This window comes from Chlorocebus sabaeus, chromosome 4 (genome assembly GCF_047675955.1).
Source record: "Chlorocebus sabaeus isolate Y175 chromosome 4, mChlSab1.0.hap1, whole genome shotgun sequence".
In the NCBI taxonomy this organism is placed as follows: domain Eukaryota; kingdom Metazoa; phylum Chordata; class Mammalia; order Primates; family Cercopithecidae; genus Chlorocebus; species Chlorocebus sabaeus.
In genome coordinates this window covers 83,302,362-83,327,506 of record NC_132907.1, presented here as the reverse complement: position 1 = coordinate 83,327,506, position 25,145 = coordinate 83,302,362, and the positions used below count along the sequence as shown (strand labels likewise).

General features: G+C 42.9%; 1 protein-coding gene across 4 annotated transcripts in view; it reads right to left on the bottom strand.

Moving 5' to 3' along the window:
- CTNND2 (catenin delta 2) overlaps window positions 1-25,145 on the bottom strand; it is a 928,193-nt gene that overhangs the window by 164,244 nt on the left and 738,804 nt on the right. For all 4 annotated transcript variants that reach the window (XM_007961220.3, XM_007961217.3, XM_007961219.3 and 1 more), the window contains one exon: window positions 20,583-20,766. In XM_007961220.3, the coding sequence (XP_007959411.2) occupies window positions 20,583-20,766 (184 nt within the window). The remainder of the gene's footprint in view (window positions 1-20,582; window positions 20,767-25,145) is intronic.

Below are 25,145 nucleotides of genomic sequence, written 5' to 3'. Positions count from 1 at the left end.
ACCTTGTGACGTCACACAAATTTAATGGGTGGTCCAGATTCTGTTCTATTTGTAGCTACTGATTAATTATTTTTCCTAGAAAAGTTAGTTTTTCTAGGAGCTACACAACAGGACCAAGGTTGATGTCTTGGCTTATAATTTGGGTCATGAGAGCTCTGCTCTGTACATGTCTCTGGTGGGGAGTGAATGAAGTGGTACTGCTGCATCGATTAGTCATGAGGAGGTTCCTTCCTGCATGTCCATGCAGAACTAAAGCATTGGAATCATCTCCCCAAGAAGCTGGCATTGAGTTTTCTTTCCCTGTCTTCAGAGGAGTCACAAAGTAAAAGGAAACGTTTTTTAATTTTAATTTTATTTTTATTTTTTCTGAGGCTGGAGTAAAATGGCATGATCTTGGCTCACTGCAACCTCTACCTCTGGGGTTCAGTGATTCTCGTGCTTCAGCCTCCTGAGAAGCTGGGATTACAGCTGCACACCACCATGCCAGGCTAATTTTAGTATTTTCAGTAGAGGCAGTGTTTTGCCATGTTGCCCAGGCTGGTCTCAAACTCCTGGCCTCAAGTGATTGGCTCACCTCAGCCTCCGAAAGTGCTGGGATGACAGGCATGAGTGACCACACCCAGCCAGAAACCATTTTTGATCCGGAAATCATAACTACCAAAAGAAGGGGAAAGCATCTTGTTACCCAAGGAGGCTGTCAGCATCCCAGCATACCGCATGTTAGAGTTCAGTGCTGTGTGAAACACGCTGACAGTGGCTGCATTTCATCTCGCATTTGTTCTCTCACACCTAGAACTGGACCAGCTGATGAATCCCTGTCTTACTTGAATCTTTGCTCACCTCCCTGGGGTAACGACTGCATCATCATGGGTGTGATGTTTATGGAATCTTGGATGATAGAAGAGCCTGGGTTGAAAGGGAGAAAGGAAAACAAATCCCATCTTCTATCTGTTTGCTGCCAGACCTCGTGTCCTGCTGGCCAGCTGCCCGTGCAGCTCTGCTCCCTGAGTGCTGAGTGCTGCTGACCTGCCTGGTGGTGTGGCTTCCTGGTGCTCCATAGGAATGCAACAGCTGCCTGAGGGCACCTGCTAGGCTCCTCCTGCTGCTGTAACAAATTAACACAAACTTAGGGGCATAAAATGCCAATTTATTCTTATACATCTGGAGAACAGAAGTCAGCAATGGGCGTGCAGGCTGAAATCAAGGTGTTGGCTGTGTTCCTTCTGGCGGTTCCAGGGGAGAATGTTTCCCTGCCTTTCCCAGCTTCTACAGGCACCTTGGCTCATGGCTGCTTCCTCTGTCTTCAGAGCCAGTGGAGACTTTCTCACGTGGCATCACTCTGACACTCTTCTGCCTCCCTCTTTCACATGTAAGAATCCTTGAGATTATAAGGATCCACGCAAATAATCCAGCATAATCTCCCTATTTTAAGGTCAGGTGTTAGCAACCGTAATTCCATCTGCAACCTTAATTTTCCCTTGCCATGTAATTTAAGGTGTTCACAGGTTTTTGGGGATTAGCACATGGACATCATTGGGGGTCTGGCCTACCACCGGAGGTCAGACTGCTTTTTCATCACAGTTGGGCACACATTGGTACCCAAAGAAAATACGACAAACTCCTGCCCCCTTCAACCTGTCCAGGGCAAAGGAACAGGTTCAGGAAGTGTATTCACAAGACTGTCCTCAAAGTACTCCTAGGCTCTTCTTTTAATACTTTTATCTCAAAAGGAAAAACGGGTAAAAACATTATCTGGTCAATTTATCGGTCTTCTATTGATTAATTGGAATGCAATGCTATCTGACTACATTCAAACGATTGTTTTTGCAAGCCAAGTGCTGAAGTTGTTTTCAAACATTATGTATGCTAATAAAGTTCAAGCTTATTTGTAACAATCTAGTAATGATTCTCTACAACTACCTATTGAGGGAAGACATCTGTATCTATATTTACCAGTGCTACCAGTTCCTACTGTGATGTCAAGCACATGGGAAGAGGGGGCAGGAGGAGAGCCCATTCACCCCCAGCTACAAAACAGTTACTGGGGCCATTCAGGATGTGCAATGGAAAGAAGGATCTGGGAAAACACAGTCTTTTCCAAAAGCTCATCCAATGTATAGGAGAAGCCATCTGTGTATAGTATTGGAGAGAAAATGTACACATATTTAAGTTGTTATACACTGGATTTACAAAAAAAAAATTATGTAAATATATATGGAGAATAATTAACTGGTTTGGCTCTGGGTTGGAAGGTGAGGTAAGAGAGAATTACTAATACTATTTTTATTCCTTTTGTATTGCCTGATTGCTTTAAAAATTATTTTTATTTTTATTTTTTTGTGACAGGGTCTCACTCTGTTGCCCAGGCTGGAATGCAGTGGTATAATCAGGGCTCAATGCGGCCTCCACTTCCCAGCCTCAAGTGATCCTCCGATCTCAGACTTCCGAGTAGCTGGAACTACAGTTGCATGCCACTGAACCCAGCTAATTTTTAATTTTTTTGTAGATACAGGGTCTCCCTATGTTGCCTGGGCTGGTCTTGAGCTCTTGGGCTCAAGCAATCCTTTTGTCTTGACCTCCCAAAGTGCTGGGATTAGAGGCATGAGACATCATGCCCAGCTGTTTGATTACTTTCTAAAACACATGCATACAAGACTGTCATTTTTTTTTATTGTGTAACATGTTGGTGAACACAATAACAGAAAAGGTCAGAGTAATTAGTGACAATTCCATGACGAAAGTGATTGGCTTTACCTGTTTCTTTTGTGCTCAGAGTACCCTCTTGATGCTCTTGGCGAATAAAGGAGCCAAAGCTAGAAGTTAGAGGCTCCAGTCTTTGGAAGGCGCCTTCAGTAAAAATATCCTTCAGGGATGCTTAGTTATTCTAAGAATAGTTATAGATCTAATAAATATTGCCTTTGAATGGGTTAAGTTTGGATATGCAAGAAGGCCAGATGTGAGAAGTACAGGCAGCCGTGCAAGCTGGCAAAGGGAGAAAAAACTCTTTAGGGATAGGAAAAACCAGACAGATGCCCTAGGCCAGCTGTGTCTGCACTCAGGAGTCCAGGTTGGCAGCAGACAGCCCTCAAAGGTTCTGCATCTTCATCTATGGCCAATTTTGGTCTGGGAATGAATATGAATGGCTGCTTGTGATTGATTTCTTTGCCTGTTGCTATAGTTTGAAGGTGTTCTCCAAATTCATGTGTTGGAAACTTAATCCCAATGTAACAGTGTTGATAAGTGGGAACTTGAGGAGGTGATTAGATCCTGAGGGCTCTCAATGGATTAACATTGTTATCATGGGAGTAGGTTCCTTATTGCAAGAGTGCGTTTGTTATAAAACTGAGCCTGGCCCCCACTCACCCTCTGGCTCTCTCTTTAGCTTCCACCTTCTGCCCTCAACCATGATGGAGCAAGAAGGCCCTCACCATATGCCAGTCCCTTGACCTTGTACTTCCCAGCCTCCAGATATGTAAGAAATAAATCTCTGTTCTTTATAAATTACCTAGACTGTGGTATTCTGTTATAGCAGCATCAAATGGACTAAGACACCTGTCAAATAGATGTTAACTTGCTTGAATGAAAAGGAGACAGAATGACTAAACGATGCCAACACTAATGTACTCTAGCCACAGAAAGGACATAAAATTGAAAGCCAGCAAGAGAGCAGCTTCCTACTGTCTGCTTCTTCTTTAGCCCTATTCCACAGAGAAATTAGAAACAGACCAGATAACATTCTTATCTCAAACATGTTAAAGGAATTTCAAGCAAGAGAGTGTGAAGTTGAATGCAAGAGGGATTCTTGAAGAGCCAGGGAGAAGGGTGTGAACAGTGAGAGGAACACACCAGGAACACTTCCATACCCCTGCCTTGGCAGGTCCTCCTTTTTATAGTTCACTTGTAAGAAATGGAAGTATTTTATTCTCCATAAGACAGGCTGTGGTACTGGAAAAGGTTTGGTGTCAAATTTAAACTCTTTTAGTAGCCTCCTGGTCTTGGGCAACACACTTAACATCTTACCCTCAGTTTCTACATCTATAAAGTGGGCTGATGTTTAGAAGGATTAGATGAGGCAGTGTGTGATGCACGTGGGAGCCAGATCTGTTTCCTCTTTCCCCCTTGACTTCTGCTCACTCAGGCATATGTGCCCGAGCAAAGGGCAGAGGAACCTATTTAACAAAGAGAAAATAAGAACAATACATGTAAAGAACCTAATGCCATGCACAGAGGGCTATCCTATTAGTCAGCTAATATCCCATTAGCTCTGGGAAAGCTGAACCTCTTTTCCTCGCTTTATTTTCCCATGAAACTCTCCAGGACTTCCCCTACCCTTCCTATACACTTGCTCCCCTGTACTAGTTTGCTAGAGCTGCTGTAAAACATTACCACAAGCTGGGAGGCTTAAGCAACAGAAACGTATCATTTCACAGTTCAAGATCAAGGTGTCTGCAGGGTTGGTTCTTTTCGAGGGTTGTGAAAAAAGAAACTCTGCTCTGTGCCTCTCTCTTAGCTTCTGCTGGTTTGCTGGCAGTCTTTGATGCTCTTTTGGCTTGCAGGAGCAGGACCCTGATCTCTGCCTTCATCTTCACGTGATGTTCTCCCTGTGAGTATGTGTGTTTGTGCCCACATTTCCCATTGTTGTAATGACCAGTCACACCGGATTGGAACCCATCCTAATGACTTCATCTAAACTAACTTTATCAGCAATGACCCTACTTCCAAATAAGGTCACATTTTTTCAGTAGCTGGGATTAGGACTGCAAAATGTGGATTTTGGAGGGAGGCATAATTTTACCCAAAAAAGCCCCCAATAAGGAGAGTGAATCGTTTGACTGGTGAGTGATGAAGCTCTGGCATTGGCTGAGATTTTGCACTTGTTGGAGCTACGCTATAACACAGCACCAGGGACTGTGGGAGGCAGTGATGTTGGGTGGGTTTGTCAGCTTTTCAAATCCCAGGTTTTCCATAGGGGCGGTCCTCAGGTCTACACCAGCTAGGGCTTCCTATGAGCAGATCCTTAGCCTGCCATTTGGTGGCAGTTACAAAGTCATGATCTCCATCCAGTGTTCTCACCAGTAAACAGACTGTTTACTTTCCATGTGTCTGTTTTCGTTGTCTTATTTTTCAATTAGTCCTAAACTTGGGAGAGGAAAAGGGTGTGTTTATTAGGCCCCTGGGTCCTAATATACAGATTTTAAGGAGGCATCAGGGAAGCAACAGAGGCTTGGGGAGCTCCGGAAGGTTTGGGAAGTGGCCTGAGCTCCCACCACCTCCGGTCCACGTGCAGGCTGCCCGACCAGAGCCTGGTCTCCCTACTTGGAGTCCCCTGCTGCTTCCTCTGAGGACCCATCACGTGCTCTCCTTGTATCCTGGGGCACAAAAGGCTGAGTGAGTCAGGGTAAGGGTTACTGTGGCCACAGACAGAGGAGATGTCAAGGCCTTGGGGCTCTTCTTTTTTGTCCACAGAAATGGAGGCAGAGAATGAGGTCTTAGGGGACAACAGGTATCCTTTGAGTTGGTGGAAAGAAGCTGTATTTCTCTCAAGGGACCGCTGTCTCACCCCTCTTCTGGAGGAAGGGCCTTCACCCAAAATGAGATGATCTAGGAGACAAATGTTGTTTTATTGGATGGGGTTCCTAGCTGCTGTTGGTGGACAACTTTTCCTAAGGAAATAGATGTGTGCAGGATGCTATGCCCAAGATGCAGAATGGGACCCAGTGCTCAGCCCCTGACTCTCCCTTTATCATTCCCAACAGCTCCCAAGACTTTCATTACAATTGCACGATGGCTGCCTCACCAGAGACAGTGGACTAGAGCCAGCAGCCATCAGTTTCTGACTGGTCAGACCCTATGCCAAGCAATTTATGTGCATGACTGCAGGGCCAGGATTTAGATGAGGAATATGAGGCTCTCACCTCGGTGCAACATTTAAAGGAGTGCTAAAAAAAAAAAACCTTACTAATTATGATAAACAATATATATATTTTTATAATAAAATATGTATTGTATAAAATTATCTTAACCATTTTTTTTTTTTTTTTTTTTGAGACGGAGTCTCACTCTGTCGCCCAGGCTGGAGTGCAGTGGCCGGATCTCAGCTCACTGCAAGCTCTGCCTCCCGGGTTTACACCATTCTCCTGCCCTCAGCCTCCCGAGTAGCTGGGACTACAGGCACCCGCCACCTCGCCCAGCTAGTCTTTTTTGTATTTTTTAGTAGAGACGGGGTTTCACCGCGGTAGCCAGGATGGTCTCGATCTCCTGACCTCGTGATCCACCCATCTCGGCCTCCCAAAGTGCTGGGATTACAGGCTTGAGCCACCGTGCCTGGCCTATCTTAACCATTTTTAAAAGTTCAGTAGGGCTAAGTACATTCACATTGTCGTGCTGAAGAATATTTTAATGCAATATTTTTTCATCTAAGTCAAAGCAAAAAAATTCAGGATGAAAATATTACCAAAAATGTAAACTGAAGGTGGGGTCTGACCCTGCATTGCTCAGCCTTCCTTGCCTCACCGGCTCCCAGCCCTACGTGACTGGCCCATCCCTCTTTAGATGGAGAAACTGAGGCACAGAGCGGCTACCTCAGTGACCCAAGATTACACAACCTGTGGTTTCCATTCAGATGCAGATGTGGACGCCTGCTCCTCTGAGCTTGGATTTTACGCCTGTCCACATAACACTCATCTCAAAGACAGTGGCAACTAACTGAGGTTCCCAGTGCAACACCTAGGACACAGTCCAGGATCTGCAAATGGGGCTACTGCTATCATGGGTCCGCTCGTCCTTCTGCCAGCTCCACTCTCTTCTCCCCCTTGTCCCTGCCCCGCCTCTCTAATCTTCTCTCCACCCTATGGGAATGGCTACATTTGTATAGCAAGAGGAGCCCCGTGTCTCTTCCAATCACACTTCCATGGTCTACGAAAATCAAGACACCTCCTCCAAATGACCCTCCTTCACAGACAGTCTTAACAATCAGCTCCCAATAGGCCTTTCCCCTCTCCATTCCTCCCCGCAAACCACGCCCTGGCGGGCCACACTGAGCCACCTGATGTCCCCAGACATGCATCGTCTTCCTCCTACAGGTGGATCTTCTGGCCTGGAGCATCTCTCTGCACCTTCACCGGCAAACTCTCCTTCTTCCCCAGGACATACTCTGGGTGGGTTCCTAGAGTTCTTCAGGTGGAGTCCATGGTTCCCTCCCAAGGAGCTGTCCGGCAATTTGGCATGGACTGTTTTAATGACACTAAGTATCCCCACGAGGCACCACAGTTCAAACTTCCTCCTCTTCTGTTACACCACAACTGTCACGTCTTCCTCATCTTTGTTCCTATAATGCCTGGCAAAGTCCTGGGCACATACTAGAAATTCATGATATGTTTGTGTGGAATAAGAGCTGTGATCCATTTTATCTAAGCTGTTGATTTAACACTGGGCCAAGAAGGAGAGGCTGAGATGGCTACGGCCGCTCCAGTTATCTAGAGGAGGGGCAGACTGGCTGCAGAGTTCCGGGCTGACAGGCTGACTCTAAGGCAGCAGCGTCTTGGGGAAAGCATTCTGTCCAGATCCGGAAAGCCCAGCTTTGCATGTTAGTTTGTGGCTTTCTACCAAGGGCTCCAGGGTAAACTCCTAAACCTCTCCAAGCTTCAGTTTTTTCTTATTTAAAATTGGGAAAAAAAACCCCATAACATATCATTTATGATGTTATCCTGAGAATTACGTGATGATTAGAGGTATTAAAGAGTTATTTTGTCCACAAAGCATGAGAGTGACATTACTATTTATTGATTTCTTAATGGTGCTGATAAGCACAATCTAATGGCTTCCTTCAGATGAGGTGGTTGAGGAATTCAGAATCATAAAAACCAAGGGCAACATGAGCACCTCAAGAGGACAAAATGTACTAAGCAGATCAATGAGGCTGCCCCAAGGAAAAGATATCCTGCTGTTTGATAAAACTAATTGATGCGGTGGTTTCATTTAGCAGAATCATCAGCAACGTACACGCTGGAAAACAAGTAGTTATGTGTCTCTACCCAAGAAATTAATCTAATCTGGAAACTGGGGATGACAAAAATGAAGTCAGTTCTCTCTCCAACTGGGAAGATTTTACGAACAACCAGGAGAGTGAAAGGTTCCTTGCTTAGATTAGTGCAGGACAGTTACTAGGCAGCTGGCACAGCAGAAAAAGAAGGGCCATTCATCAATTCGGTCATTTACTCATTCATTTAGGTAGGAGCTATTTATTCAGGATCTACAAGGTGCCAGATGTTGTTTTGGGGAAAGACAAAACTGATACTGATCAAAGACATGATTGTCATGTACATGAGAATGTCGCTTGTGAAGTGATGGGCATTAAATACACAAGCACACAGGCAAGAACATCCCTCCAAATTGTGAGAAGTTCTGAATCAAAAGCCCAGAACGTTTTGACAAGCCATACAGAAGGCCAAATGTATATGGAATGGACGTGTCAAGGAGGGCCTCTTACAACAAGAGACATTTAAGCTGGGATACAAAGGTAAAACGTCCTCCAGATGCTGGTAGTCACATGTAAAGGTCCTGAGACAGAAAAGACCTCAACGTATAGAACAACGGAAAAGAGGCTAGTACTGCAAACATGGCAAATGAGGAGCAGAGGGGCCCCACACGAGGCAGGAGACTTGCAGAGCACTATGTCCACACAGCTGAGATGGGCTGACACCAGTTCTCAGATGCTTAAAATAAAATGGTGAAATCTGTGTAGAACCTTTCTCTTAAGGACTCAGGAAGAGTGATACAAGACAGATGGCCATAATAATCCAGCAGTTGAAGAAAAAACTTTTGTAGAATGAGGAGACAACATAAAAGGAAGGTAATGTGAGAAAAAGAGAAGAATATGGCCCAGAAAATGTGATGGAGGTGAACATACAGAGAAAAAAAAAGGAAGAGCTGTGAAAAGCAGTTGGTAGTTTTCAAAAAGTGATACAGAGTTACCATGCAATCCATCAATTCTGCTCCTAGGTATATACCCCAAAGAATTGAAATGGGTACGTAAACAAATACAATAGCTGAAGAGTGAACACAGCTCACGTGTCCATCAATGGATGAGTGGATACACCAAATGTGCTATATCCATGCAGCGGCTTATTATTCAGCCACATAAAGCAATGAAGTTCTAAAACATGCTACAACATGGATGAACCCTGAACACGTCATGCTAAGTGAAGGAAGCCAGTCATAAAAGCCATCTATTGTAGGATCCTATATATATGGAATATGCAGAAAAGATAATTCATAGAGAAAGAGCACAGGTTGGTAATTGCCAGGGCCTGGGCAAGGCAGAATGGGAGTAACTGCTTAATGAATATGGGGTTTTCTTTCCGGGTGACGAAAATATTTTGGAACTAGGTAGATGTGATTTTCACCACACTCTGAAAGTACTAAATGCTGCTGAGTTGTTCAGTTTTAAATGGTTAATTTGATGTTATGTAAATTTCTTTTAAATTAGTTGGAATGAAAGGGATAGAAAGGATAGGGGAGGAAATGCCTGGGAGGTTGGAGGGTCATAATCTGGTCACAAATAGAAGGTGTTGCTGGTTGGAGGGGCTCGTTCTGCTGCTGGTTGGATCTGCCTGCAGGCAGGTGCACCTGGGTTTGGTGGTCTATGGCACTCCTTGGCCTTTGTCTTCACCTGAATTAAAGTCTTCATAGCTCAGTAAGTTTTAATGACACAGGAGGGAGCTTCCAGGCCCAATGAGGTGAGAATTGAGGGAAGCCCTTTCTCCAGCAGTGTCCCCGCCTCGTGGTGCTTTGGTGCTGCCTGTCTGGGCTGCTGTCCCCTTCCATCCCTGTGGGAGTGGGAAGCTGCTAGGACAGGCAGCTCCACCTTCCCAAGGCCTCTGTGTTAGCTCTGGGGATCCCAGCTTGGTGCTTAAGAGGAAACAGGAGGCTATTCTGCCTCAATGATTTCCCCTCAAACAGGAATGATCCCTGGGAAATCCTAATAAGCCCTGGCATCATTTCTTTTGTGAGCCTGTTACTGCAGGAGCTGGCAGAGGATGCTCTGCTTCATCTGACTTTTAATCTATTTCAGCTGCTTAGGAGTGACAGGGGTCAAGGACAAATGACATTTAATCATGTGTGGTAGCCAGGATGGCAGTGCTGCCCGCAGAGGAGAAATCAGTAAAGTTCTTTTGTGTTCTAGGAAGAAACTCAGCGCTGCTTCCATGCACATTAAGGAGAAACGCTGCCCTTCAAGCCCCATCAGATTCTGAGCAATGCGACAGGCCACACACCACGCCTCCTGGCAGGCCTCAAAAGGACACGATGCTTTTGCTTACCTGAAACCATTATTTTTTGCAGTAAGCTTCATTTCCTCCAACCACCTGACTCTAACTTGTGCAAAATAGCTCCGTGAGCAGTAAGTACCCATCAGGGTGATGCTTTCCTTTGGCAGACCCTCATGTGTTTATATAAATTAGTCCGCAATTAGCAATTACATTGTTGTTCCAAAATAAGGGCAGGCAACATGTAACCCTGGGAAGAACAATGGTCTGGACATGGAAGTCCAGACAGGACTATTATGGAGAATTATGGGGGATGATTCATCAGCTGGCCTCTTCCTGGGCACGGCCATGCTCACATACAATCTTTGTGCTAACGCAGCTACTTTCTGGTAATAAGTTACCGTAAGAGAAGTGTAATTAGCTGTTGGGATTCATTAGCTCCAGTGAGTGCATCACCGGTACAACATCTTCCTTGCCAGTTTACTGCTTGTTAATGGGGAGTGATGATGTATTTGTACCTCTACCGAACGACAAGGAAGGACACAGGGCTAATCTGAAGTCCTGGCGGTCTGTCCTTTTAGGTAGCAGACTGAAAAACTGAAAATGAGTGTATGACACAGAGGAAGAGCCCAGGGTCCTGAAAAGCCAGTGTGGAAGGCTGTCATCCCGTTCACACGTATTACTAAATATCGCTTCTTCGGTTAATCCTGTTGGAGGCAAGAACATGTCGACCAAGCACGAAACCTGGACAGGGCTGTCTTCCCTTTAGCTTTTGCCTGCTTTAGAAAATTTTGTAGTGGGTACTTCTAGAAGCTTCTGTCAGTTTAGAACAAGAACTAACAAGACTTAAGGCATATTGACTTTTACTTTCAATTGCTTCTCAATTCTGTTTCCAGAATAAGCAATTGGCTTTCTGTGACATGATGAAGATCCCACCCCAGAGAGGCAGACGGGGGCCCCACGAGGCTGTGCAGGAAGGCAAGTGCTGATTCTCTCTGCTCACCCCAAAGGCACCTCTGCTTCCTATGAGACCCCCACACTGCCAGTGAGTCAGTGTTCGGAGACCCCACCTCTCACTTCCACAGCACAGCTGCACAGGGCAATGGAAAAGAACCCAGGGAACCAGACCTCCTGCTGAACCTCCATCCCACAGCGATTGTCAAGCATCCCTGAGTAAATCCGGTGGACTTCTCCACTGGCCAGCACAGTGACAGGACAAAGTTGTTATCCTAGGCAAAGGGGCTCGAGAGCACAGAACGGCACATGGAGACTTTTCTACTCACTTACTTGAAATAGTCTTGGTCAACTAGAGGGAAACTGAAATTTATTTCAAACATTCTTGGTTAATTAAGGACCAACCAAACTCAAGAAAAAGAGGATGTGGGGCCAGCAGAATGTGGAGATACGCGGTGCAGCACAAAGAGTATCCAGCTCTGCACGCTGACATCAGGTGGCGGCAGGTGGTGAGGCCTCTGAACTGCTGTCTTCATTTTTTCTTTCTTTTTTTTTTTTTTTGAGGGGGAGTTTTGCTCTTGTCGCCTAGGTTGGAGTGCAGGAGCATGATCTCAGCTCACTGCAACCTCTGCTTCTGGGTTCAAGAGATTCTCTGCCTCAGACTCCTGAGTAGCTGGGATTACAGGTTCCCGCCACCACACCTGGCTAATGTTTGTATTTTCAGTAGAGACGGGGTTTCCCCATGTTGGCCAAGCTGGTCTTGAACTCCTGACCTTGTGATCCACCCACCTCAGCCTCCCAAAGTGCTGGCATGACAGGCATGAGCCACCGTGTCTGGCCTAAACTGCTGCCTTCTAAGTGCCTTTCATGCTTCTCATTGCTGGTGTTTTTCTTCCTCCAAAAGGATAACATCTACAAGCTGGAGATCTTCACTTAAGGTTCGTCAACAGGGGCATGGCCCCATGTGGACTCTGCTTGTTCTGTGAGCTGCACTAACTCACTGGTTGTTTAGCCCAACTTTGGTATATGTCAGTTTTATTTATTTTCAAATAATGCCACTTTGAAAAGGGAAGGAATAAACTGCATGAAAATAGATGTGTTAAAGTGCTGGAGAGGCTGGGTATGTAAGCAGTAAATGATAGTGTTTGGTGTGCTCTTTCTTCTTCAATTTACGGTTAATAGATTTGTTTGCTTCTCCTCCAGGGAAGTTACTTCTTATGCAATGTAATATAATTTGGGAGGCAGCAGGAAGAAAAATTATATTTTTAATATCAAGAAGTTATGAAGGATTTAAAGAATGAACTAGCTTTTTATTTATCAGGGAGCTAATACCCTGTACTACTGTTTTATAGAAATATCTATTAAACACCATTTTAAACCAATTGAAAATTCACTAGACTTTCTCACTGAATTTCTTTTAAAGTGAGTAATTTGTTCATATTAATGGAAGAATCCAAATATTCATGTCTTCATAGGAAGAATGACTAGTCATTCACACTGAAAAGATAAAATTAAATATTTGCTTGTCCATTTAAAAGAAGACCATATTTGCAACCAAATTATAGGATACATAATTTAAAACAACTTTTAGTTGCAGTGTGCCAATTTTCATAATTAAGTAGATCAAACTTTGCAGAAATAAGTGATGAAAACTTTAAAAGGGAATAGCATGATGTGGGATTTTATATTAATCATTTGTATTTAAGGAGAAATCATTATACTCTCACTTTTTCTAGCTTAGAAAACAAAATAGTGTTTGGGAAGAAATCATCCCCAATACTATTTCATGGAACAAAAATGCCAGGAAGAACTTTGGACAACGATACTCCTTTTGGGGAAGAAAGGCCTCTGAAAGCAATGAAAAATGAAGCTTTTTCAAACTTTTCCTAATGGAAAAGACAGGGCACATGCAAAATCCCGAAGAGATACAAAGCTCAGGGGCTACAAGATAGAAACTTTAAGCCAGCTTCAAGTAAAAAGCTTTTATATGTAAAGAATGAATGTGTTAGTAAGAGAGAGGTGGATCAGCCACGGAGATACTGAAAAAAGGAATATTGTCTTCTGAGGCATTAATTATGGAAAACATATCCCAGCTTGTCCAGCCTGGGGCATATACTGTGGACCTAGATGCATCAGACTGTCTTGTCTTAATGATATTATGCAGGAATTTCAACTACAGACTCCACAAATTCTTCTATTTGCAACTAAGTGCAAAGTATTACCTTTTCTACGTATGGATATGTTTAGATAGACACATACTATTTTGTTACAACTGTCTACAGTATTCAGGACAGTGTCCTGCTACACAGGCCTGTAGCCTAGGAACAATAGACATATTATACAGACTAGGGTGTGTCATAAGCTAAAATGTCTAGGTTTATGTAAGTGCACCCTATGGTGTCTACAGCATTTCTGTAAGAATGAAATGGACTCAAGATGCATTTCTCAGAACATGTTCCTGTTGTTAAGCCGTGCATGACTGTATAAAGCACACCTCCTTCTGACTAGGGGGGAGGAAGTGATCTGGCCGTATTGGGTTGCACCACAGGAGACCTGAGCCCTCATCCCTGGTGGAGCTGCTGAGATGGACAGCCGACTGTCTTTTCTAAAGAGCTCCTAAGATCACCTTACTCCTCCCCACTCCACTGAACTCTGTCCCCTCCCATTGAAGAGGACTGTCACTGCAAAGCCCTGACTCAATAAAACCACTTCACATCTTTACTAGACACACTGATCAGGAGTAAGCTGCCTGGGCAAGAGCTTCCTCTGCTCTAGGACCAGGTGTGGGGAAAAATGGGGTGGAGTGGGGTGAGTGGCGTGTCTCATCTGTTCCCATGTCCAGACACAGTCCTTCTCATTTTCAAGAACATGGATTAAGAGTGCTGAATTCAGGCTGGGTGTATTGGCTCATGCCTGTTAATCCCAGCACTTTGGGAGGTTGAGGCGGGAGGATCACTTGAGGTCAGGAGTTCAAGACCAGCCTGTCCAACATGGTGAAACTCCATCTCTACTAAAAATACAAAAATTAGCTGGGTGTGGTGGTATGTATGTAGTCCCAGTCACTGGGGAGGCTGAGGCAGGAGAATCACTTGAACCCAGGAGGTGGAGGTTGTAGTGAGCCGAGATCGCGCCACTGCACTCTAGCCTGGGCAACAGAGCAAGACTCCGTCTCAAAAGAAAAAAAAAAAGGGTGCTGAATTCAGCTGACACATGCCCCTCATCCTTGGCCAAGACCGGGATGAGCTAGTTTGGGGCTTATGATACAACACTTTAAAAATACTTTCTCAAAAAGATTCTCTTTAATAGATGAACAATATTGGCAGCCAACTGAACCTAACATAAAACATAAATAATTCCTCTTCTTACCTGTGGCTAATGCAAGAGTAGACCACAGAAAATAAACGTCCTTGGAGCTTTGTAGCCAGAGTGTGATTATCATTAACATTACTTTGTGAAGGGGCTTTTCTCAAGGTCACTCTAGAATTAGAGGCACTGTGGGACCAAGCGCTCATCCATTATATGGGTTAAAATGACTAATTGAGGGTCTGAGTTTAATTATAATCGCAAGTAAAGGCACAGTGCAGATACTTTGATGGGCTTAATAACATTCTTATGTACACAAAGATAGATGGAAAAAATTAGGGTTGTATATTGTTGTCCCTTAGGACAAGATACTGAAGTGGGAACAGAATAATAAAAATAAATAAACGACTCAGCGGCACCAGGAAATGAGCTGTGGAAGTTAGCCAGCCAGCCTCATGCACATACTTCAGCTGGAGATAAAGTCCTAAGTATCCATGACTAAATATAATGTGACTATACAGGAGTGTAGATCACAGTTGTTTCATTGAGCTAGCTGCTAGATTAAAAGGTAAAAAAGAATGCTCTGCAAGCTTTTACCCACAGTTCACCCTGAAATGATGACAACGGCCACGACGGGATCTTTAGGATATTGACTGGTGATATTTTAAATGGGAAATGCAGTCATGTTTCACAGAAAAATCCAGAAAGCATCAGGTCTGTATGCAGCTGCTAGAGTCAACATCCTTAAATGATACTGATATGGTGTCACATCCCTTGCTTAAGAACCGCAAATGACTTCTGGCCGTCCATAGTATCAGAAAAATCCATGCAATGTTCAGAAGTTAGTTCGATGTCGGGAGGAAAAGGAAAGGTTGGCTCATAAATGAGAGCAGAACACACAGAAATCAGATCCGTGTGTGGGGAGACCCTCATTTCATGGCCATCCAGTCAAGAGGTTAGATTTGAACCTTTTTTGGCTGAGACAGCCACATCTTGGCTTGTAGAACTCAATCCTGCTACAGGTAGTGTTTGGTTTTGTAGCTAAGCTACAGAGGGGAATGGCCTTGTGCACACAGAAAAACAGAAAAACATCTCCCATCTGGGTTGTTTGTTGAGTGTGTGGGCACTGTTTGGGGACAGGCAGCATCTCTGGGTTGTCTACTTCCTCCTCTTTTCAGTGCTGCATCCTCAGGTGGCTCCCTGGCTTCCTAGCTTAGCAGCCCCTCTCTTATTTTCTTATTGGAGCAACCATAATAGATTCCTAGGCTGTCAGAACAGAGTACCACAAACTGGGTTGCTTAAAACAAGAGAAATTTATTACCTCACAGTTCTAGAGGCCAGCAGTCTAAAATCAAGGTGCCAGCAGGGCTGTGCTCTCTCTGAAGGCTCTCGGGAAAATTCCTTCCCTGCCTCTTCCTAGCTCCTGGTGTTGCAGCAATTCTTAGTTATCCCTGACTTGTGGCTGCAACACTCCAATCTCTGCCTTTGTCTTCACAAGGCCTTCTTCCCTGTGTGTCTCTCTGTGCATATGTCCTCTTTTTATAAGATGCCATTCACTGGATTTAGGGCCCACCCTTATCTAGTATGACCTGATCTTCATTAACTAATTATATCTGCAAAGATCCTATTTCCAAATAAGGTCACATTCTGAGGTTCTGGGTAGATAAGAATTTTGGCGGAAGATTTATTCAACACACCACAGTGACTTCAGCCACCATGAGCTTGTCCAGAGTGGAGCCAGCTCCATGTTCCCTGGTTAGCGTTCAGGCCATGGTCCCTCAACACATTTTGGTTGAAGGTGATGATTATAGCGGCCATGGGTTAAGAGATGGATTTGATCACACGATGTGCAAGGAAAGAACAATGAGTGCAAAACTGAACTGATTTCAAGGTCTGAACCGCAGTTTATATGAAATTCTTTTCCCTGGAGGACTCCTTAACCATAAAGTGAAACAGAGATGACTAACAAAATAACCTCACTTATTCTTACCTCCTAAGCCTCTCCAACATTTTGTCACATTTGTTTGGGGCCATATTTTAAAACTTTTTCGTTAAAAATGGATGCTTGAATCTGGCAGAATTGGAGGAAAAGGAACAACTAGCAAACGGGAAGAAATGAAGAAGGGAGTGTTAGTGTGCCTGGGAATGGGGGTGGTGGGAAAGAGGCAGCGGAGGCAGAGTTTAGAGATGAAGCCCTTCCCTTCTGATCACACACAGCTCTAACCCCCGCAACCCCACCTCCCCATGCCATCGGGCCTCTCACAATCTAGCTGCCATCATCCTTATCAACTCAGGCCTCCAACAAAATGTAAGACTTTTTTTTTCCCATTTCTATCCTTTTTCCTCAGTGACAGAAAGATACTCCAGGAACACATAGATAGATCTGCTTTTTAAAAATTCAATTTCTTGTCTCCAAATGAATTTCAAATGAAAAAGGACTAAGGGAATTAACTTTTCATTTTATATTTCACATGTTCTTAAATTTTTGCTATGTCAACATGATATAGCTTCCCATGAAGATTTTCCATTCTTTTCTAGAGAAGGCAAAGCAAGTGTCTCCTCTCTTTAGAATGTTCCTTGTGTATGTGCCTCCTTCACTAGTCTGGGACCTGGAGGTGGTAGGGAATGGGGTGGCATTGGGGCATGAAGTGGGAACAGCCACAATATCCACTGCCTAGAGGAAAGCCTGAGAAACCGGACAGAGCCTACTAAGCCTGCATGAAATTGTCTAAAGACAGAATAGTGTCAGCTTGTCAGGTTCTGGCTAAGACTTAGGCATATTTTACTGACTTAAATTTATCTCTAATAAGCTTTTGGACATTTACAAGCAATATAATTTGCATTCATAATTTTTTTTCCAAAAAATGAAAAGATGACCTCTTTAAAAATAGTAATTCCTTAAATTCTTAACCTTGGCTCCCCACCCTGAAACCACATAAACAAGTCTGAATCCTGCTAGGAACAAAAATCAAGAGTAATGATTTTCAATAATGACCTGATGAATTCAGTTTTACCTACCGCATGCTCCTTCTGCCGGATTTCCAGGCTACACTAATTTAGGAAATAGTATTCTAGGAAGAGTTTTATTTTCTTGGACATTTTATTTTCTTTATATTTTCCTGAAACAATAGCTACAGAAGCAAACCAAAAATATCGACTCATCTTAAAGTCATTGGCAAAAGAAGAAAGGAGTCTGAATACTGGAAAAACAATGTCAACATTATTATCTAGAATATGCCTTAAAATATAGTTTATCTTAAAATACAAGAAGGCGCCCATAGCTCTAGTTGTTTACGTGAACATTAAAAGTGGAGGTCAAGAGAAGAGACTCGCGTTGGGCTGAGTGGCTAACACTATTGAAGGTACCCAAGCACTCCGTAGGCCCTAGCAGGGAAGAATTTGAAGTAAGAAAGAAGGGAGAGGGAGAAGACCACTGGCATTTAAAAACCAAATGATGTTGGCCACGTGGATGCCACTCTGTTTATCTCTGGAAGCAAACTTAAGGAACCAACAGAGAGGCAAGTGTTGCCCTGTCAGCAGTTGGTGGTGGTTGTGTATTGTTTTAAGCACAGATCTGTTAGCAGTCTCCTATCCTCTAACTTTGTATTTAATCTCTGTGTGGCACGGTGGGGATGGTCTGAAACCATAGTCAGGATGTGGCTCAAGTCCTGGCTTCACGACTTACTACAGATGAGCTCACTGGGCTTACGATGCATATGAGAATCAACAATGTATCTGAAGTGGAACTTTCAGGCTGCTGGGAGACAGGGATTTTATGAATAATAACAGTTACTTTAATTTTACTTTAAAATCTAGTCTTTATTGATGTTGCATCTCAAACTCCCTTACAGGACTCCTTTCAGCACTGGGTAGCCAGTGCTGGCCACTACTGCCGTCCGTGATGGTATCCCAGTGCATCATTTCTATGCTCAGCCCAATCTCACCTGACCCTTCAAGCCTTTTTCCACCACACCTGGCTGTCAGTCACTTTCTCACCAGTTTTTCCTCCCGTACTGCCATGATCACAACACTAAATTGCCACTAAGCAGTTATGCTGGGGCTGAGTTTCTGCAGGGCAGAGGCTGCCCTCTCTCGGCCTCCTTAGCCCTCCCCAGCACACGGCAGGTGATCAGCAAACACTCCTGGGATAAAACAGCTGCAAGGCAGAAGCAGCACAGGAAGTCATTTCTTTAATGTGAATAACAATCTTGGCTTTGTTGGAAGAATGAAGAATGTAAATCTAAAGCCTTCTATCATGATATGGACGGCATCATTTTTTGCTTCCTATTATGTGGTCACTCCCGGCCAGCAGCAGAAGCAGCAGCAAGTGTCAAGCTACTGTAGGTGGGAATAGACAGGGATGGGGAGGCATTCTGGTCTCACCAAACTGTGCTCTGGCACCACAACCCAGACCCTAAACTCAGCCAGACGATGTGTAAAGGGGACTCGTGAGCCTACACCGGTCTAGCTTCTTCATCTACTTTTTCATCAAAGGATGTCAAATGCACTTTCATAAAAGTGGTAGCCTACCTCCTTTCAAACACTATGAAGACATACTTATGCTACTATATTAATCAGAGAGCATTTTAACAGACAGAGCTAGCCAGGTCCTTCTTGATTACACTTCTACAATCGCTTCTGAGACAGTTCCTTCCGCAGTCTTCACTATGGGCCCTGACACTCTGAAAGTAGGGAATGCTAGCAAGGGAAAAACACTTTTAAATAGTAGCGAATAAGTGACATTGAAAAAAATCAGGCATGGGAGTTCAGAAGTGCCTACAATTTTAGCTTTGGGGGAGTTATATCTCTGCTGGTGGGACAGACATTTTCTAAAGGATAACAGAATTTAAGGGGTTATGAAATGGATGCCTCAGTAGAGGGTTTCAGAGTACTGTATATTTGGCATATGGTAGCACCTATCCAGAGAAATCATGTCAGATGTTCATGATTTCGTGACTCGGATGAAAAGCAGAATTGTCAGAGGATTCCCACTCCTGCCCAGGAGGGCTTGTAGATATTCGTGGAGGCCGGCTCTTATCTTGCTCTGTGCACACACATTCACACAAACACACACCGCCTCTTAAGACTGGAGGCTGAGAGCATTGTGATGAATATTCATGAGATGATGATTATTAATACCACTGAGGTGATTTTGTTCCTTCTCAGTAGAGACCGGTTGTTATACCTAGAAACTGATCAACTGTAAGAGAAATGGCAGCTTTGAACCATTCCAACTAAAGCAAACTTGTATGTTTTACTTTCAAAATACAGATTATTTGGCGAGGTGTTTTTAATCACCCCTTGTACCCCTATCCCAGCAACTTCATCCAGCAGAGATTTGCAACTTTGGTACAAAATACACTTTGGGGAGCAGAGTTTCTAGAGTTTAGAAGAATTATATCTTGATAACTACTTTCCTTCCTAAGAGCAAAAATTAAGCAAGACATAAAGTTGATTTTAAGAAATCTCAATAGATTCCTGGGGGATGATTTTTGTGAAAAATGTATCAGGAGAGAATTACAACACATTTGCTACTTTTATTATTTAAAAAACCATTTAATATAACAGGCCTTATTAAAGAGCTATTTCTAAGAATTATAGATTCTTACAAACAGAGAATTTTTAAAAGAAGAATATTTTTAAAAATAGCTACTTGCGACAGTTAACCAGATCCCTATGTATCTGTTATGAACTCTGCCCAACCAGTCAGCCTGCCTGGTTGTGCTATATGCATGACATAATGTGAAATTACCGAGAACTACTGTTTTCAGCCAAAAAAAAATGACTTATTTGGGGTTGGAATAAAAATGTTTGTTTTTCACTTTAGATCGAAGAAATCATGTGAAATAAATCTAACATTGATTAGGTAAAGATACCTATATGTCTTTATTACCTGGTTAGAAACTTTTAAAATCAACTTCTTATACTTCGTTGCCACATAAACATTCATCTTTTCAGAATGGTCTGATCCTCAGTAAAAGAGCCATTAAAGCTATGGAAAGAGACAGTGTCTGGCCAGGGGAAGATGGTGGGAGGAGGCACTCATGACACAGGACTGACCTTAGGCACCCGGTGGCGTTACGCAGCACCTGTGATGAATGCAGCTGTATTTTCCGATCATCCTGAAGAGGCGAATTTTCCCAGCCTGAGTGAGGGATAATCACTGCGTTGGTCAGTACTGCCAGGGCATCCTGGATGATTGGCATTTTGAGTGCATCGCATGAGGAGAGGTTCCAAAGGACTCCTGCAAGAGACACACAAAAAGAGCTTTTGGGTGGCCACGAGTTTCTCTCATCTCAAAACTGTCTTCCTTATTTGAGTTAATGGCACTGGCAGGAAGGATAAAGAGACTGTGGACGCACATCCTAGAGCATGCCCTTGATTTTAGAACATTTGTGTGAACCCATTAACAGCACTCTGTGAAAAATCTGATAAGTGAGCAGAGGAATTGTGATGCGAGTATGTTTATTTCTTCATGGTGCATAATCAAGGTTGAGAGGTCTGATTGAACTGAGGCTACCAACAACGCTTTTGTTCCATTTTAATACAATGGACCCAAGTTGCTAAATTCTAACCAAGACCAAAGAGATGTGAAAGTTATTTGAAATGGACTAGTAGAACATCTTTGTTTTACCGAAGACCTCAGTGTGCACATGTGGTTGCCATGAAAGCTAAGTGCTTTCATAAACAACCAGCTACCATGGGTAGGACCTTATCAGAATCCAGCATCACATCAGATGACAACTGGCTCAACAAGCAATTTAAACTGTTGCCCCCTGTGACAGTTTTGTCAGCTTTTCTCTGAAAGCAATGCTCATGGAGGACCTACAGAATGTTCCTCCCTCAGTAATGACAAAGGGAGAGGTGAGAAGAAGAGGGCATGTCCACAATGGACAGAGCATCACAGTAATTCATGCAGGCAGAGCAATGCAAAACGTTAAGGACAAATAGAATGCTTTAGGCTTTTAAATATTTTTTAAAAGGAGATATTCTAGAAAAGGTCATAAACATTGCATATATATTATAACATCATTTGAAAATGCTTTTAAATAATTATTCTTTTTTTGTTAGAACAGTATACATAAAGAAAAAAAGAAACAGAGAATAACATTCTATTTTTCTTTGAAAGAAAGCCTGTATACACCCTCAACCTAAACAGGTACCATCACTGCAGATATTGGAAATAAAACACATAGTTGTCTTTAGAAATAGAACTTCTAGCTTATATTTTTAACGAGCTTTCAATATATTTTAATGAAATGGGATTTTATTCCATCTACTGTGTTAAGAATAGAACAAACAGAACATATTTATTTCTAAAATTTATTTTATTGGTTCCTTGCATCGCACATGTTGAACTATCCAAGGACATTAATAATACAAATCTGACTGTTAATAACTAAGTGACTCTAAAAATAAAGTGACTATAAAGTTCAATAAAAATGTGACTACAGAGGCAAACTCAACTGTCTTTAGAAATAACATTTACTGGAAATTTTATTTAAGTGAATGCAAAGAAAACAAAATGTTTTTAGTGCCTGGCATGCATAAAACAATCCTTCGGTACAGGGGGTTAACGTGAAGGCAAATCTAGCTTGTCTTTTTTTATGAATAAATTTTTATTGAAGCACAGCCATGTCTGTTCATTTCTAAATTTTTACATCTGCTTTTGTCCTATGAAGGAATTACTGGGTATTAGTAACAGAGACTGTACAGTCCACAAACTATAAACAATTTACAAACTGTCCCCTTACAGAAAAATTTTGTCCACCCGTGCTGTAGTGAATTTGACCATTTTATATACACTTTTGCTTGTGCTTGTATTGCCATTAGTATCCTAAATCGAGTACACAAAAAATGCTCAATGGTACACAGAAGGTGCTCAGAATATATTCTGATTTGGACTGATTTGAAATACTAGGAATATTAACATATACATTTATCTTGTTTTAAATAAAATACAAAGCTGCTTATTCATCCATTGAGAAACATTTTACCAAATTTTGGTAATCTAAATAATCAAAATAACTTCCTTCAATCATTTCCAGCCTCACAAAAATGTTATTTTTAGAGTAAAATAATTGATTTTGCAGTATTAAATAGTATATTAAAAAGAAATTAGTATCTACCCCAGTATTTGAGGATAACTTTCAGGAATATCATGCTAACGCATTTGTGTCTGCTCTTCTAAATATACAATGCAAAAATACAGGAACAAAATGTGCATTTTTTTCATTCCCAAATCCAGACTTAAAATATCAATATCTAAAAATTGAGGCTTGTAAATGTTTTAAAATATGGGTGACATATTTTGCTGTACAGTATATACCCTTTAAAAACTAAATGGCAGGCCGGGCATGGTGGCTCACGCCTGTAATCCCAGCACTTTGGGAGGCCAGGCAGGTGGATCACGAGGTCAGAGTTCGAGACCAGCCTGGCCAACATGGCAAAACTCCATCTCTACTAAAAATACAAAAAGTAGCTGGGCATGGTGGCGTGTGCCTGCAATCCCAGCTACTCGGGAGTCTGGGGCAGGAGAATTGCTTGAACCCGGGAGATGAGGGTTGTAGTAAGCCAAGATCATGCCACTGCACTCCAGCCTGGGTGACAGAGCAAGACTGTCTCAGGAAAACAAACAAACAAACAAAATAGCAAAGAGAAATCTTTGCGTTTTTACATGCAATGAATATGAGAATCTAAAGGCTTTCTATGAGAATACAGCTATTTTTACTGTTTTCTTACAAACAGAAAACACAGGGCAAAGGAGGAACGAAATCCAAGAAAACCTAAAGGCCAAATCTAGTATCTGAGAAGAAGTGAAGGAATAGAAAGGCAAATGCAGTCTGGGTTATCTTTTTATAGGCTGTTCTATCTCCTTCACCTTTCCCATTAATTCATTAATTAGTATAACCTAATTCAGAATCACGCACAAACAGAAGTTCACATTCATTCCACCTTTCCAGGCTGTCTCCATCTGCGAGTCACATTCCAGTGAACTGATCACAGTACTTGATCCATATCTCTGAACCTTCTATCTTAATTTATAACTGCAATGCACGATGCTTCCTGAACTCATTACAACTGCAATGAATCTCTATCGAACCACTTTATCACCTCTGGATGAAGTCTTGGTAAAGTGGATGTAACGTGGCAGATTTTCTTGAGGGGGAATTCAGCAAACCAGCTGCAGAGGGTCCTCAAAATTTTGAGTTTCGGTTAGATTATCTGGACATGAGACAGGTTTAAGTATAGAAGCAGCAGTTTCTGGAGACAACTGAGATGAAGACTTACATCGTCCGGCAGAAAGAAAAGCGGGAAACAACTGGGAATTCCACATCTTTCCTGCTACACACACACACACGCACGCACGCACACATGCACACACACACACGTCTTGACTGATGGGAGAGAGATTAGTGGAGAGAACTGGACGTATCTAGGCATCTTCTGAACAAAGGGAAAATAAATTTTTTGCTCCAACTTTTACTTCACTCCTCCCTCCCCTTTTCCATACAGGTTTAAAATATGTCCACAAATTCTTGGACATTTCCTTCAAATGGTGGAGCCTAATCCTTCTCTCCATGCGTGGGGATTCGATTTAGTGACTCATTTGTGATCAATGAAACATGGTGGAAGTGACTGTGACTTGAGAGTAGGTCATTAAAAAGGCCTTGTGGCTCCCTCCAAGCCCTCTCTCACATTGTTATTTGAGGGGAAGCCAACTGTCATGCCATCATGACCCTCAGGCAGCCTTATATAAAGAACCAGGGCTTTCAGCCAAAATTTTGGAAGTGGATTTTCCAGCCCCAATCAAGCCTTCGAATGACTGCAGCCTCATGAGAGACCCCGAGCCAGGACCACAAAATCCACGGCTCCTGCTTGCACTCCTCGCACTTACACAGTGGGTGACGTAAATGTTGGTTGTTTTAAGCTGCTAAATTGTGGAGGAATTTGTTATGCAGCAATAGACAATATAGCGTCCCTTTCCTATGAAGCCCCTACTCTCTCTGTTGCTTTCTTCTCTCGGCTTCACTTTCCTATCCCTTTGCCTTTCTACAATGGATGGACTCATTTTTCCCTCTTGCCTTTCCACTACACTTTAATTCTTACTCCTCTCTTACCTAAATCCACTTGTTCCCTTATTCCTTCCAAATTCCAATGTGAGAGTATACAAGATATAGCAAGGATGATCCAGCTACACTTTGTAACTAAATTTAAAATGCATTTTAAGTGACAAGTATTTAATTTTTAAAAGTGTATCATTCTTCATGTTTGCAATTCAATAAGTGACCCAACACTTTCTTTAATTTGGAATAATCCTGCTCTTATTTCCAATTGCTGCCTTAACAAATCTCTACACAGGGGCTTGAAAAACACAAATTTCTAGGTTCTGGAGGTCTGGAGTCTGAAGTGGGCTGGCAGGGCTGGCTCCTTCCCGAGGAGCCTGGGGAGGATGTGTTTCCTCATCTTGTCAAGCTCCTGGGGGCTGCCTGCATCGCATCCCTTGGCTTGAGATCTTACATCCCTCTGACTTTGACTTCCATCATCACATCTCCTTCCTGGATTCTGACCCTCCCACCTCCCTCTCATAAGGGCACCCTGATCACATTGAGCCCACCTGGA